This window comes from Arachis ipaensis, chromosome B5 (genome assembly GCF_059453495.1).
Source record: "Arachis ipaensis isolate K30076 ecotype BB chromosome B5, ASM5945349v1, whole genome shotgun sequence".
NCBI lineage: Eukaryota > Viridiplantae > Streptophyta > Magnoliopsida > Fabales > Fabaceae > Arachis > Arachis ipaensis.
In genome coordinates, this window is record NC_142440.1 from 31361989 (window position 1) to 31378937 (window position 16949).

At 36.1% G+C, this 16949-nt stretch overlaps 1 protein-coding gene across 1 annotated transcript; it reads left to right on the plus strand.

The window, feature by feature from the left end:
* The first annotated feature begins 6969 nt into the window (after positions 1–6969).
* LOC148563754 (uncharacterized) lies at positions 6970–8379 on the plus strand. Its single transcript, XM_088486931.1, has one exon. The coding sequence runs from the start codon at positions 6970–6972 to the stop codon at positions 8377–8379; it is 1410 nt and encodes a 469-aa protein (XP_088343057.1).
* Positions 8380–16949: the final 8570 nt, after the last annotated feature.

Consider the following 16949-nt stretch of genomic DNA (forward strand, 5'->3'; position numbering starts at 1 on the left):
GGGCAGACAGCAGAGGCGCAGTTGGGATCAGGCCAACGGTTTTGCCAGGCGCTGGTCAAGGCGATAGAGCGCAACTTGAAAGATTCGAGGTGCTTCACAGTTACTCTGTTTGACAGACATCAGTTTGAGTATACCATGGCTGAGACGACTCCTACCGGTAACTTTTCGCTTGGAACGTATCAGGTTTCCCTCAGAGATCGCACTTGTGACTGCAGGTACTTTAAAGCTCTCTATTACCTGTCCTGCCATGCGATTGCATGCTGTGCTCAGTCCCGGTTAGACTGGGCTACGTACGTCCATGAGGTTTATACCATAAGTAAGGTGTTCAGTGTACCAGATGGGGTTTTTGCCCCCCTATTCCAAAGGGTCTGTGGCTACCGTACGCCGATCCTACTGTCGTTCCTGATCCTAACATGAGACGTGCTAGAGAAGGGTGACCGAGGTCAACAAGAATCCGTAACACCATGGATGAGGCCGATACTAGTCAGTCAAAGCGATGTGGGCTATGCAGACAGATAGGACACACTCGCAGGACTTGCCCTCAGCGAGGATCCTCCCCCAGAGCCGAGGCATAGGTGTCATTAGGTCGTCATGATTAGCTTTCATTTTTCTTTTCTTATTTGTGTTCTTGTCCTATTTTAGTTGTACTTACTGTTCAATAAAGTTGTACTTACTGTTCATTTTACGGTGACGTGGTTATTGTTAGCGATTCTCTATGTAGTTGTGATTCTCTTGAATAAAAGTGTTCTAATTTTGTTAGTAATTCTATAAGTTCAAGACACCAATTTCAATTAAATCAAAGCACCAACCTATATTGCGCCATACATAAAAAAGGCAAACCAAAGTTTCATCCAATAACTCATATTCCATGAAAAATGAACTAAGTCCACACTAAAGCATAAACAGCTAGACCCCTATAGCGGTTTATGCACGTTTGCAAATCACACATAAACCGCGACACCCCTACCGTGGATTATGTGATGCTTTGCTTCGAACGTAAACTGCGGGACCCCTGTCGCGGTTTACATAGTTTATGAAAAAAATGCATTTTGGTATCCATTTTGCAAAATGTTTATTCTGGTAAATTTGGAGGCTAGTTTATTTATTATGGTAAATTGCCCTAAATAAAGTTTACAGAGCCAGTATTTTTATTAAAATGTGGTCAGCACTTAACCAGTAAAAAAAAGTGAGTAATTTCACATTATTAGATGTAATCTAATACCATTAGAAACACTAATAAATAAATGACTAATTGATAACTACAAATCACAAAAGCTGCTGGTTCCTTAATACTCCTCATAAACTTATTCTCAGTTATTGCTTTTAAGAGGTGGTCGTTCTCGATTGTCGGTAAAATATCGAATTTTTTCACTGATCGATTGAAAAGTTTTTGTTTGGAGCTATGAAGTAGCTAGGAATATTTAGTTGAGTTGTGTTTACATACCAGACACATTTTAAATATGATATTTATTGATATTTGTTCGAGTGTCTTTTATGTCTAACCGTGTTTTAATAAAAAAATAATTTTTTTAGATACACTTATGCACACCTAAATATTCAATCTTATTCTTAACATATATTCTTAAAATCAAAATTACGAGAATCAAACCAATCAAATAATTTGTTCAATAATTCAGTGGTTCAATCGAAGTCGAACTGTAGTTGAACCGGTTTAACCCATTGTCCCACTATAACCAGCAACTCAATCTCATTGCTCCACTATAAACTTTAAAATTAGCCTATACCTAATCTCAACTAAAAGAAACAAACATAAAGAAAACTGCAAATAAAAGCGCTTGAACCACAATTCTCAACCAAATCAAATTGTATAGCATCAAAACTCTTTCACCTCTTTTAATAACCATATACAAGGCCACAATCGAGACTCCATTCACCAAAGAGTTAATTACTTCAATTAATAAAGACATGGTATTTCTTAAACCACACCAATTCCTAATGTATTAATTAACCGACCTATCATACCAAAATCCACAACTGGATTGAAACTCAAACTCCAAAATCATTAAAATCAAAATTTAACAAAACAGTGAAGCACCATCAACAGAATTATTCCAGTTTCATAAAAATTAATAAGGCAAAAAAGAAGAAGCAATAATCAAAATCTATTCTGTCTAGCAACGAAATTAATCAACATAATTAATCAAATTTTCACACAAGAACCAAAATCTATTCTGTTTAGTGACTAGAATCCAAAATAAAAATATAAAAACTCAAAATCATTATAATTAACAAAATAAAAAAATTAATTGAAGAAAGAGAGAGTAACATAATTAAACACTGTAATTTTACGGCAGCAGAGAGAGACAGCGAAGAGTCCACAACGACAGAAGAATGACGTTCATAGAGAGCGAGAGAAAGGGCTCAAAGACAGAGACAGTCTTGACGACGAAGGTAGAGATGGCGACGCCAACAATATCTCCAAACAGACCTTCTGGCGAGAAAGGAACCAAATTAACAGCGAGGGAGGAACGAGACAGAAAGGATGAGAGGCAACGCGAGACGCATTGCAACGAAAGAGACGAGCGACAACGCGAGACTCGTTGCGATAGAGGAGACGAGCTTGAGCAATGGGACGACAACTAGTGGAGCATATGCGATACTAGCGGTGAGACAGTGGTAAACGTGCATTCGGCGATGGAGTGGCATGTGCTAAGAAGCACGAATACAACTCGCAATACGAACACGTTTATGATAAGAATGTTATAAAATTTAGATAAAATATTAAAATAATAAACTATCATATTATAAATATAAGAATATATATAATTACATAAAAAATATGTAAAAAATCCAAAATAACATAATATCAATAATTATAATTTTTAAATAAACCCTTATATGGACATTAAACATTAGATGTTATTAACTTATTTTATGAAAAATTAAAAAATTATACAAGTATCAGTAAAAAAGTCAAAGAAATAATAAAACAATGATAGTTGAGAGAGAGAAATTGCTAAACAAAAGTGGAGCAGAAAGTGAGAGGCAAGAATCATTAATCTCACCGCCTCCTTAGTTTCTTGAGATTTAAAAGTTAGGGTGAATACTCAACCCAATTTTTTTAATCATTTTTTAAAAGGATTATAAGATATTTATTTTTTAAACAACAAAATATTTTTTTGATTTTTAATATTTAATTTCGTGAGACTGGTTAACCTTTTTATTAATAATTTTTTAAAATATATTTATGTGACACGTTAATCACTAATATATTTTCGATTTAATTTTTATAAGTAAAAATAATTTAAAAATTACTAATATTTTTTAGTTTTACATAGTAAATTTAACTAATACATTTAAAAAAAGTAATAGAAAAATAAAAAAACTAAACGACTTGGATAATTATCCTTAAAAGACAACAAAATTCTAAAAAAACGTGTTAATCCTAGTTGATTTTTAATGGATAAATCAATCGTTTAACATGTCATATAGGCTTATTTCGTTAATACAGAGAAAAAATATTGAAAGAGGGACTAATCAATCCATAAAAATACAGATAAAAGACCAAAAAGAATTTTTTTTATTAAGAACCTCGTTATCTTTCGAGGTAATTGTTAGGGGTCGTCTAGAATTTTTTTTTCTAAAAATTAAAATTTGAAAAAAAGACTTTCGGTCGTGCTATAGTCTCATGTAGTCCATGCGAAAGAAAGACGCTTGGATTCACCGCAAATTAGTGTCACTTGACAAAACCACTATAAAGCTGAAAGGTGACCTCCGACTCACCACCAATACACATGTCCACCGTATCCCGTGTGTGTCCGTGTCACATCCGCATCCAACATTGGTATATCCGCGCTACCGGCGAGTCCATGCTTCATAGGGCAGGTGAGAAAGGGGTCCTCAGAAAGTCAAAGTGAGAAAGGGGTGGGGCTGGATTTTGTGGGTTTTGGTTTATATATATATATATAGGGACGGATCTAAGTGAAGGGATGTGGGGGCAAGCGGTCTCACTACAATTTGGAATTTTTTTGAGTAGTATATGATAATAATATTTATTTGTCTCATTAGATTATTAAATTTGACCCCATAATAATTTTTTACTCAATTTTTGGTACTTAATCGTTAATTTAAAAATTTTATATTAGATATTCGTTAGAATGATCAATTCTCATATTTAAACGAAATTAGTGTTTTATTTTTAAATCAACTCAAAAGAATATTATTTATCTTCTTTTCAAATTAGCTTTAATTTTTGCGTAGCAACTATATTAATTGAAAGAATTTTTTTAACTATAAATATCAATAAGAATAAGCTTCTAATTGTGTTGGAAAGTGAATTTTTAAATAATTGTTTCGTAATATATATAGAAAGAGAGAAATTTTGATGGTAGTGTTAAGAGAAAAATTACTTAATTTTTTAAAAATATAAAACCTAAAAGAATAGAATGTTAAATTATATATTATTATTTAAATTACTATTTTAGTGTTTTAATTTGTATATTAGATATTTTGAAGACTAATCATATTTTATAATAACAAAATATAATCATAACAATAATCATGCTATATGTACATAAAAAATAATTATCTGTATAAATATATATTAAAATATAAAATACACATTAAAATAAGTTAAAGAATACATGTATTTATATATAGATATATAGTGATTAATAAATAATTTAATATTTAATTTTTTATATACACATATTATTTTTATTATAAAAATTATTATTATGTTATATAAATTTTGTCCCACTACCAAAATTTTTTGGATCATATATATATATATATATCCAAACTGGTAATCTAATAAATCAGTTCTGTTTTGTCAGTTTATCGGTTAACTGCTAGTTCGTTCGATTTTTTTACCAATCTTTTTGTAAGGTAGTTTTGGATATTAACTGGATCAATCAAATGGCTGATTTTTTATTATTCCGATTGAATAGGTAGGTCTAGTCAGTTTTAAGAACATTGGCTAAAATAAATTTAAAAATAAAAATTATTATAAATTATTATAAATATTTTGTATAATTACAAATTTTTAAATATTTAAAAATTAATTTATATTTTATATATATAATGTGTCCCATATTTTATAAAAATCTAAAATTTGTACATCTGAATATTTTATATCCTATATTTTATGTCTTATATTGCATAGTGTCGTGTTCATGTTCGTGTCCATACATCATATATTTGGAGGAATTTTTTTTTCTATTCTAACCTTTGATGATGAAAGTTAAAAACTCATTAAATCATGTAATAATAACACGCGGAGGAAGGTATCTATAAGAACACTCAAAGTTAATCTTTTATGTTTTGTGATTATGAAATTAAAATTACTATTTTAATCTTGACTCTTCTTTCTCTTTTATAGTCTTTTCTCCTTTTCTTATTGGAGTAACAACTTTTCTTCTTAATAAGATATCACAATTTTATTTCTTAGACTCACTACACGATTCTTAGCATTTAGTTACTTAGAATCATTTTCACATTCTAATTTTGGGGTATCAATTGGAAGAATACGAGGTTCGTGGATTCTTATTATTGCTGCTCTGTGAGCCCGTTCTTTATAATGACTTTTTTTGGACCTTTCAGTATTATTTTCTTTTGAATTTGGACTTAATTAAGAAAAATTTCAATTCAAATTGTGAAAAACAAAACATTGACATTTTTTTATTTTTTTATTTGTTACCTCGTTAACCTTCTCAATTATAAATTACTCAATATGACGATTATGATAGGAACACATATTTCATCTTTTGGAACAAGTCAATTAATAATTTCCGCTTGCCTTAAGTAATGATGATGGAATGAATTCAATTCTTTTCACTTTTAGAAGATCTTAACTCTATTAAGAAATTAATATAATTTGTTTGGTGTTTTTTTTCCTCTTTTTCTTGTTCTGCTAGGGCTTTATTCAAACAGAAACAGTGAGTGTAGTGAGTTTTGTCCGTTGCAAAATAGTGAACAATTTTTGTTTTAGATAAAATTGTGTTTTTTCGCCTTGTGTCGTCCTTACTAGTCCTTTATAGAGAAAACTTGAAATGGAAGATTCAACCTCATTAGTAAAAGTAGAAGAACAATATACACACAATACTATAGATGAAGAATAAGAATCTCTCATGATCTATAATAAAAGAGACACTAAAGGGATCTAGAAATGTGAATATAGTATTGTTGGAAAGCTAATCACAGAAAAAAATAATTAACCCAAATTGGGTAAATAGTGCAATGTACAATATCTAGAGAAAATTCGAAGGCTTCTAGATGAAGGAGATCAAGTTCAAAAGGTACCAGTTTTTCTTCAAGAAAGAAACTGATATGAAAAAGTTCCTAAAAGGTAATCTTTGGATATTTAAAAACCCATGTTCTTTTTGTGTTTTTAGAGAATATTAAAACATCAAATAAATACAGTTTTATGTATTCAAAAAAAGTTACTGAAAAAGAAGGGGCTAAGACAATAAGGGAGCTATTAAGGGAAAAGTTTGGAAAGAGAAATGAAGTTAATACAGAACAGAGGATGATTAAGCATATGGAAGTCATAGTAACGGGAACTAGGGAGGAGGCGCCAAGTGAAAGCATATGGAATTTTAGAAAACAAAACATGAAGGAAGTGGGAAAGAACAAAGCCAGGAAAACACAAGTCCATAGAGATAGCAAGGGAAGCTTTTACTTGGTGGAGCTGGCTAGTGAAGATGATGAAGAGCAAGAGCAGCAACATGATAGGAAAAGTCCAAAAAACTGGGAAGTTGAATTGGCAGACAAAATGCAATGCAAACTTAATATTAAAAGAAAAAGGGATGCGATAGGAAGACTCATAATGCTGGATTCAGATGAGACAGAGATGGAACAACAGACCATGATGTTGAGAAGCAAAAGGGGCAGAGTTGAGAACAAGGCCGAAGGGAGAAGCGCAAGAAAACTGACTGTCACAGGTGATCATAGCAACTTTTCTTTTGATATGGCTGAGGAGGCAGGTCGACACATGCCCCACCTTGAGCCATGAGTGTTATAAGTTGGAACTGTCGCGGGGCTGCAGCCCCTGCGACAGTCTCAGAGGCTCAGGACCTCTGTAGGAAAATTAAACCAGATATTTTGTTCTTGATAGAAACAAGGGCCAAGGAATGTAGAATCATAAAACTTAAAAGGAAGTTACGTTTTGAGAAACACTTTTGTGTGGAACCCCGGGACTTGTCCGATGGTCTATGCTTTTTGTGGAATAAAAATATTGATATTGATATTTACTCATGGTCTGATAATTATATAAAAGTTAAAGTAAAAGAAGATAATAACAATGAATGGAGTTGCTGTTTTGTGTATGAAAATCCAAAATTTCAACATAGAAAGGCTCAATGGAAGGAGTTGTCAACACATAATAGACCAACGAATGATCCACAAATATTCATAGGAGATTTCAATGATATTTTAGATCAAGAAGAGAAAGTAGGATTGCACCCAAAGCCTCGAAGTCAAATAGAGGAATTTAGGAAGTTTATCAATTATAACGGGCTGATGGATGTGGACTTAAAAGGTGGTAGATTCACGTGGTTCAGCAACCCGAGGAATGGATTTGTCACTAGAGAGAGGTTAGACAGAGCCTTGGCAAATTGGGCGTGGCGCATGCTATATCAGAATGCTACACTTACTGCTCTACCGGCAATTAGCTCAGACCACTGTCCGATACTTCTACAACTAAACCCGAAGGGAAGAAGTTCCAAGCAGTTCAAGTATGAGGCTTATTGGGAAGACCATGAAGAATACAAGGAAATTATCAAAAGAGGATGGAATAAAAACAAAAATCAAGGAGGCAAATGGAAAAATATCTTAGGCAAAATAAGGAACTGCAAAACTGAATTGAGCAAATGGAGCAAACAAACTTTTAGGAGAGCAGATATGGAGATAAATAGGCTGAAGGAAGAGTTGATGCAGCTTCAAAAAAGAGACCTAACGAAGGAGGTTCAACAACATATTATAACATTGAAGAAAGAAATTGAAGCCTTATGGAGGAGGGAGGAGAAGTACTGGGGCCAACGATCTAGAATCAAATGGTTGAGGTGGGGTGATAAAAATACCTCATTCTTTCACGCTTCAACAATACAAAGAAGGGATCGTAATAGAATTGAAAGATTAAGAAATCAAGAGGGACAGTGGATCAGTGGCAATAAGGAGATAATGTCATTAATTGAAGAACATTTTACAAAACTTTTCACAACAACAGGTGGAAGGAACTTCGAGGACAGCATAAGGAAGGTCCCAAGGAGAGTTACTCAACAAATGAACGAGGAGCTATTGCGGGGTATTACTGATGCAGAAATTAAAGAAGCGGCATTTTTGATGGGGAGCCTAAAAGCTCTAAGTCCAGATGGTTTAAATGGACTCTTTTTTTCAAAAGCATTGGGATGTAATCCATAAGGAAGTCAACGCAGTGGTAAAAGAGGTTTTTGCATCTGAAACAATACCAAAGAAAATGGGAGAAACAATAGTTGTGCTTATACAGAAAATCAAACTGCCTGAGAGTTTGAGCCAGCTGAGACCAATAAGTAATATCAGGCTGAGGAAGGTAATATAACGAAGGTAATAGTAATCAGGCTGAGGAAGATACTAGACAAGATCATTTCTCCTATACAAAGCACTTTTGTTGGTGGAAGATACATTCAAGATAATATCTTGATCGTACAAGAAGTGTTCCACAGCCTTGGAAAAAAGGGGAAAGGAGGATCACAAAGTCTAGCAGTCAAGTTAGATATGAATAAGGCGTATGATAGACTAGAGTGGAATTTTTTGGAAAAAGTGTTGCAAGCTTTTGGTTTTGATCAAAGATGGGTCAAGATTGCTATGGAATGTGTCAAAAGTGCTTCTTATAGGATCAAAGTAAATGGAAACTTCAGTAGGGTCATTAATCCACAGAGGGGCCTCAGGCAGGGCGACCCACTGTCTCCTTATCTTTTTATATTAGCAGCTGAAGTATTTACCATTCTTATGGATGAGGCATACAATAAAGGAGAGATTACAGGTTTCAAGGTAGCACCTACAACACCTACCATTACACATCTTTTGTTCGCAGATGACTGTATAGTCTTGGCTGAAGCAAGGGAGGATGAGCTTTATCAAATTATACAGATTTTGAATCAATACACAAAAGCATCGGGACAGATGATAAACTTGGAGAAGTCGAAAATTATTTTCGGAAGTCAAGTTCCTATTCAAACGAGGGTAAATATTGAGGAGATATTGGGAATGCCTACATGGGAAGAACCAGGTAAATATCTTGGGATACCGGCACAGTGGGGTAGATCCAAAAACAAGGCACTAACATGGATAGAGGAGAAGGTGATGAACAAGTTAGAAGGCTGGTGCAGTTATTTACAACCATACTTACTTACCGGCAAGTGCACCGGGTCGTGCCAAGTAATACCTTACGTGAGTAAGGGTCGATCCCACAAGGATTGATGGACTAAGCAACAATAGTGTTTGATAGGCTTAGTTAGACAAACAAAAATTGGTGTTGAGATGCAATATAAAAGACATTAAACAATATCAAAAATATTGAAGAAAGGCAAGTAAATACTTTGGAAAAAATATGGAGAAGATAGTTAAGGTTTCAGAGTTATCTATTTTTCCGGATTTACTTTTCTTACTAACTAATTTAATTATGCAGGATTTAATTTATGGCAAACTGTATGTGACTAGACCCTAATTCCTTAGACCTTCCTAGTCTCCTCTAAAATTCATTAACTACCAATTCCTTGGTCAATTAATTCCAATTAGAGGGTGATAATCAATTTCTAGTTTATATGCCACAAAAACTCTAATTATCCAAGAGGTAAAAGGATTATATGTCACGTATCCTATTAAATTCAGATAATTAAAATTTGGGAGAAATAGTTTTCAAGCTATTGTTCAGGTAAAGAGCTTTTCCAAGTTTTACAAGAACTCAAATAGAAAGAGGGGCATACTTCCGTTCCACCCAAATTCATAAAATAAAGAGCGAAAACAATTCTTAAATTATAAATCCATACATAAATTAAAATAGTAAAAGCAATAAAATTAATCCATAGAAATAGACAGAGCTCCTAACCTTAACAGTGGAAGTTTAGTTGCTCATGGAAAAGAGAAAATAATGATTCAGGTAAAAAAATGTACAGAGCTTTAATCTGATGGCATTAGATCCCTTTTTATATCTAATCCTAATAAATTTAAAATCTAATATTTAAAATTAAACTTAAAATAATATCTTTTCCTAATTTAAGATTTGAAATTAAATTTGAATTAATTAACAGATCTTCAGTTGATGGGTGGGAACCACTTGTTCTGTCTATTCTGCAGCTTCTAATATGTGTTTTCTGGGCTGAAAATTGAGTTAACACAGCGCAGAAATCGCCCCCAGCGTTTTCTGTCAATTCTGTAGATCGCTCATGTGACGCGTCCGCGATGTCCATGCGTTCACGTCATTTGTGCAGATTCCAGTCCACGCAATCGCGTCAGGCACGCGATCGCGTCATTGCGATTTCCTCCATTCCGCGCGGTCGCGTGAGCCATGCGTCCACGTCGGTATTCGCTGGTCATCTCCTTGGCTTCTTCTCTTTCTCTGCAGAAACTTCATCAAATCCATTCGAATGCTACCTAAAATAAATAAAATTGCACAAAACTCAAAATAGCATCCATAGTGGCTAAAATATAATTAATTCTTAATTAAATTCAACAATTTAGGTGCAAATTCACTAGGAAAAGATAGGAAAGATGCTCACGCATCACAATACCAAACTTAAACTGTTGCTTGTCCTCAAGCAACCAAAACTAATATAAGCTTAGGATGTGAATTTGCATGAGAATGAGAGTTCGATTAAGCCCATGTCTTCTCTTATAGTGGGGTTTACAACTGCAATCTTGAACAGTTTTGGCATCTCACTTTATCCTTTGAAGTTCAGAATGATTGGCATCCATAGGAACTCAAAATTCAGATAGTGTTATTGATTCTCCTAGTTCAGTATGTTGATTCTTGAACACAGCTTCTTTATGAGTCTTGGCCATGACCCTAAGCATTTTGTTTTCCAGTATTACCACCGGATAGATAAATGCCACAGACACATAACTGGGTGAACCTTTTCAGATTGTGACTCAGCTTTGCTGGAGTCCCCAGTTAGAGGTGCCCAGAGTTCTTAAGCACACTCTTTTTACTTTGGATCACGACTTTAACCGCTCAGTCTCAAGCTTTTCACTTGACACCTTCACGCCACAAGTACATGGTTAGGGACAACTTGATTTAGCCGCTTAGGCCAGGATTTTATTCCTTAGGGCCCTCCTATCCATTAATGCTCAAAGCCTTTGATCCTTTTTACCCTTGCCTTTTAGTTTAAAAAGGTTATTTGCTTTTTCTGCTTGCTTTTTCTTTTTTTTTTTTTTATTATTATTTTTTTTCGCAAGCTTTGTGTTTTTCACTGCTTTTTCTTACTTCAAGAATCAATTTTTATGATTTTTCAGATTATCAATAACATTTCTCTTTTTCATCATTCTTTCAAGAGCCAACAATTTTAACATTCATAAACTTCACTATAAAAAATATGCATTGTTCAAGCATGCATTCAAAATCACAGAAAATACCACCACATTTAAGTAAATCAGACTATTTTTAAAATTAACTCAATTTCTCATGCAATACATCACTTGTTTTTCTTTTATTTTTAGATTCAAGTTCAGTGAGTGGTACATGAAACATCTTTTCAGCATTAAAGCAATTAAATAAAAACTAAACTAGTCCTAGGATTCTAACTAATAAAGGATCATGCAACAAACAAAGAAAAATAACAGGAAACCGGAACATAATATAGAAAAGAGGAAAGGAATAAAAATGAAAGGAACTCAACCACCTTAATTATCCTAGCGTTCATTTTATTCTTCAGGTTGTGCTCCTCCGTGAAGATGATTCGCCTCCCTTTGGTGCCATAAGAATAGACAGAAAACCTATAAGTGAAGCGTCAACACCAAACTTAAAGGTTTGCTTGTCCTCAAGTAAAGAAGAACTGAAATTAAAAATAAATAGTGAGAGGAAAAAAGAATATACAGATAAAAGAACAAGAGAGAATTAAGATTAAGAGAGAGAAAAAGAAAAGTAGAAAATAGGATTTGGGAAAAAGAAAGATAAGATAATTGGCAAATCAGGAAAGCTATGCGGCGCAAGCGACGTGGCCGCGTGGGGCACGCGGTCGCACGAATTGCGCTTATACTGATTGACGCGGTCGCGTCGGTCACGCTATCGCGTGACCCGTTTTATGCTACTGGCGCGAGGGCAGCCTCGCGCTCGCACAACTCTCTGTTTGAAATTTTATTTTTTTGCCAAATCTTGGGTGACGCGATCGCGTGGGGCATGCGATCGCGTGAGTGGCCATTAGAAGGATACGACGCGGACGCGTGAGCCATGCGTCCGCGTGAGTAGAATTGGGCGTTCAGCGCCAATCCAGCACCACTCTAGCACAACTTTCGGTCATGTACCCTTTTCACGTCGAATTACAGGGCACGCGGCTGCGTGAGTGACGCGGTCGCGTGGGAGGCCAATGTTCCCTCCCGACGCGGACGCGTCATCGACGCGGTCGCGTGGAACAATTTGTGCCAAAGGCACTATTCCAGCGCCACTCCCTCGCAACTCTCTGTCAAATTTATTTTTTCATACACACTTATCTGACGCGGACGCGTCAGCGATGCGTTCGCGTCGTGTGCGCTCTCTTTTTTTTTTTTAAATATAGCTTGAGGTGTTCGGTTCCTGGAAGAACATAGCTGCATGGTCAGAAAATTAGTAAGAACTCAATACAAATAAAATAAAATAACTAAGAAAACTACTACTACGAAAATTAGCTAAGGATACGAATTTATCGGGTTGCCTCCCGACAAGCGCTTCTTTAGCGTCACTAGCTTGACGGTCAGTTCTGCTAATTCAGCAGATGAGTGGACCTCTGGCGATCAATCTCGCCTCCAAGATAGTGCTTCAACCTCTGGCCATTCACTGTAAATTTTCTGTCAGAATTCTCTTCCTGGATTTCCACATGACCATATGGTGAAGCTCTAGTAACCACAAACGGTCCTGACCACCGGGATTTCAGCTTTTCAGGAAAGAATTTGAGCCTTGAATTATACAGAAGCACTCTTTGTCCTGGCTCAAAGACTCTGATGGCAATCTTCTTATCATGCAGTAGCTTGGTTCTCTCCTTATAGAGCTTGGCATTCTCATAGGCTGAATATCTGAATTCATCAAGCTCATTCAACTGAAGCATCCGCTTAATTCCTACAGCTTCTGAATCAAGATTCAGATACCTAATTGCCCAATAAGCCTTGTGCTCCAGCTCAACTGGCAAGTGACAGGCTTTGCCATAGACCAACTGATATGGGGACATGCCAATTGGAGTCTTGTATGCTGTCCGGTATGCCCAGAGAGCATCATCAAGCTTCCTAGACCAGTCCTTTCTTGTAAAACTGACGGTCTTCTCCAGAATCCTCTTAAGCTCCCTGTTGAAAACTTCAACCTGTCCACTTGTCTGAGGGTGATAGGGGGTTGCCACTTTATGACGGACTCCATATCTATGCAGAAGAGAGTCCAACTGTCTGTTACAGAAGTGGCTTCCTCCATCACTAATGAGTGTCCTTGGGACACCAAACCGGCTAAAGATATATCTCTGAAGAAAGCTCATTACCACATTGGCATGATTGGTGGGTAGAGCTACAGCTTCCACCCACTTGGACACATAATCAACTGCCACTAGAATATAGTTGTTTGAATGTGAGGGTGGAAAAGGTCCCATGAAATCAATACCCCACACATCAAACAACTCAACCTCAAGAATCCCCTGCTGTGGCATTTCATGGTTGGCAGGGAGATTCGTTGCTTTTTCACATCTGTCACAGTGCTTTACAAATGCTCTTGAGTCTCTGAAGAGAGTCGGCTAGTAAAACCCACTCTGAAGGACCTTTGTAGCTGTCCTTTCACCACTAAAGTGGCCTCCATACTCAGAACCATGACAGTGCCAAAGAATATGCTATTTTTCTTCATCTGGGACACACCTCTGGATAATACCATCTGAACACCTTTTAAACAGGTATGGTTCCTCCCAAATGTAATACTTGGCATCAGTTAATAGCTTCTTTACTTGTTGCCTATTGTACTCCCTTGGGATAAAGTTCATGGCCTTATAATTTGCAATGTCTGCAAACCATGGAGCCTGCTAAATGAGGAACAATTGTTCATCTGGAAACGTCTCAGTCACAGCTGTGGGTGGTTGTACTCCTGCTTCAGGCTCAATTCTGGAAAGATGGTCAGCTACTTGATTTTCTGACCCTTTCCTATCTTTTATCTCAATATCAAACTTCTGAAGGAGCAACACCCATCTGATTAATCTTGGTTTAGAATCCTGTTTGGTTAGAAGGTACTTCAAGGCAACATGGTTAGTATAAACAATAACCTTAGAACCAAGTAAATAGGACCTAAACTTATCAACAACATACACAACAGCTAATAATTCCTTTTCTGTAGTTGTGTAATTCTTTTGAGCATTATTTAACACACGACTGGCATAATAAATGACATGTACAAGCTTACCATGCCTTTGTCCTAAAACAGCTCCTATAGCAAAATCACTAGCATCACACATTAATTCAAATGGTAAATCCCAGTCAAGAGGAGCTATAATGGGAGCAGAGGTAAGGTTTGCCTTCAGAGTTTCAAAAGCATGCAGACAATCAGAATAAAAAACAAAAGGAACATCAACAACCAACAGGTTGCTCAATGGTTTAGTAATTTTAGAAAAATCCTTTATAAATCTTCTATAAAATCCTGCATGACCCAAGAAACTCCTAATTGCCTTAACATTTGTTGGTGGTGGTAATTTTTCAATTACCTCCACCTTTGCTCTGTCAACCTCAATTCCCTTACTTGAAATTCGGTGTCCAAGAACAATGCCTTCTGTAACCATAAAATGACATTTTTTCCAATTTAAAATAAGGTTTGATTATTGACACCGTTTTAAGACAAGAGATAAATGTTTAAGGCAGGATTCAAAAGAATTACCAAAAACAGAAAAGTCATCCATAAATATCTCAATAAACTTTTCACCATATCAGAAAAAATTGAAAGCATACACCTCTGAAAAGTTACCGGAGCATTGCAAAGTCCAAATGGCATTCTCCTGTAGGCAAATACTCCAAAGGGGCATGTGAATGCTATCTTTTTTTTATCTTGAGGGTCCACTGCAATTTGATTATATCCAGAATATCCATCTAGAAAACAATAAAAAGCATGACCAGCTAACCTCTCAAGCATCTGATCAATGAAAGGGAGGGGAAAATGATCCTTCCTTGTAGCAGTGTTGAGCCTCCTGTAATCTATGCACATTCTCCATCCTGTGACTGTTCTTGTAGGAATAAGCTCATTCTTTTCATTCTTGATCACTGTCATCCCTCCTTTCTTGGGAACTACCTGTACAGGACTTACCCAAGGGCTTTTAGAAATAGGGTAAATAATACATGCTTCCCATAATTTCATTATCTCTTTTTGGACCACCTCTTTCATAGTTGGATTAAGTCTCCTTTGTGGTTGTATAACTGGTTTGGCATCATCTTCAAGAAGAATCTTGTGCATGCACTTGGTTGGACTAATCCCTTTTAAGTCACTAATGGTCCACCCAAGAGCTATTTTATGACTCTTGAGCACTGAAACAAGCGCCTCTTCCTCTTCAGGCTTCAGGGAAGAGCTAATAATCGCTGGATATGAATCATTTTCACCCAAAAACACATATTTTAGAGAAGGGGGTAAGGGTTTGAGCTCAAGCTTAGGGGCTTCCTCCTCCTTGATTGGCGTGTTCATCAGCTCCTTTTGGGGTGGTGAATTGTCAGCTTCAACTAATTCACACTCAGAAATAGGATCCAGGACATCATCAAGTATCTCAGTTTTCAGTACTTCTTGAACAAGTGGTTCAATAACATCTATTTTCATACACCCCTCAGTATCATTGGGGTGCTTGAGGGCTTCAAAAACATTTAAGACCACCTGTTCTTCATTGACCCTCAGGGTTAATTCACCCTTTTGCACATCAATCAGAGCTCTACCTGTAGCTAAAAAGGGTCTACCAAGTATAATAGAGGGTTTTACCTCCTTTTCCATGTCTAATATAACAAAATCAACAGGGAAAATAAATGGTCCTACCTTAACAAGTAAATCTTCAACCACACCTACAGGTAATTTAATAGAAAGATCAGCAAGTTGAAGAGAGATACGAGTAGGTTTTACCTCCTCAATTTGAAGCTTTTTCATCACTGAAAGTGGCATGAGGTTGATGCTAGCTCCAAGATCACATAAAGCTCTCTGAATGCTGACTTCTCCAATGGTGCAAGGAATAACAAAACTCCCTGGGTCTGGCATTTTCTCATGAAGGGTGTGTTGAATAATAGCACTGTATTCCTTGGTTAACACCACGGTTTCTTGCTCCTTCCAATTCCTCTTGTGGGTCAACAATTCTTTCATAAATTTGGCATAGAGAGGCATTTGCTCCAGAGCCTCTGCAAAAGGGATGTTGATCTACAGCTTCTTGAAGACATCTAAAAATTTAGAGAATTGCTTTTCTTTGGACGCCTTCTGAAGCCTCTGAGGATATGGCATTTTCGGCTTGTATTCAGGGGCCTTTGGTAAGGTGGGATAAGTGTCAAGATAGTCAGGAAACGGGTTGTCTACACGCTTAGGTGGGGCGTGCTCTACCTCTTCCTTCTTCTCCTCTGGAGCTTCCTTTTCAACTGGATCTTCATTGACCTTGGTCTCAGAACCAGTTATCTTACCACTTCTCAATTGAATGGCCTTGCAATCTTCTCTTGGGTTCACCACTGTATCACCAGGGAATGTATTTGGAGACCTTTCAGGTAATTGCTTGCTCATTTGACACATTTGCACCTCCAAGTTTCTAATGGAGGCTCTGGTTTCTTGCATGAAACTCATCATCATCTCCTAT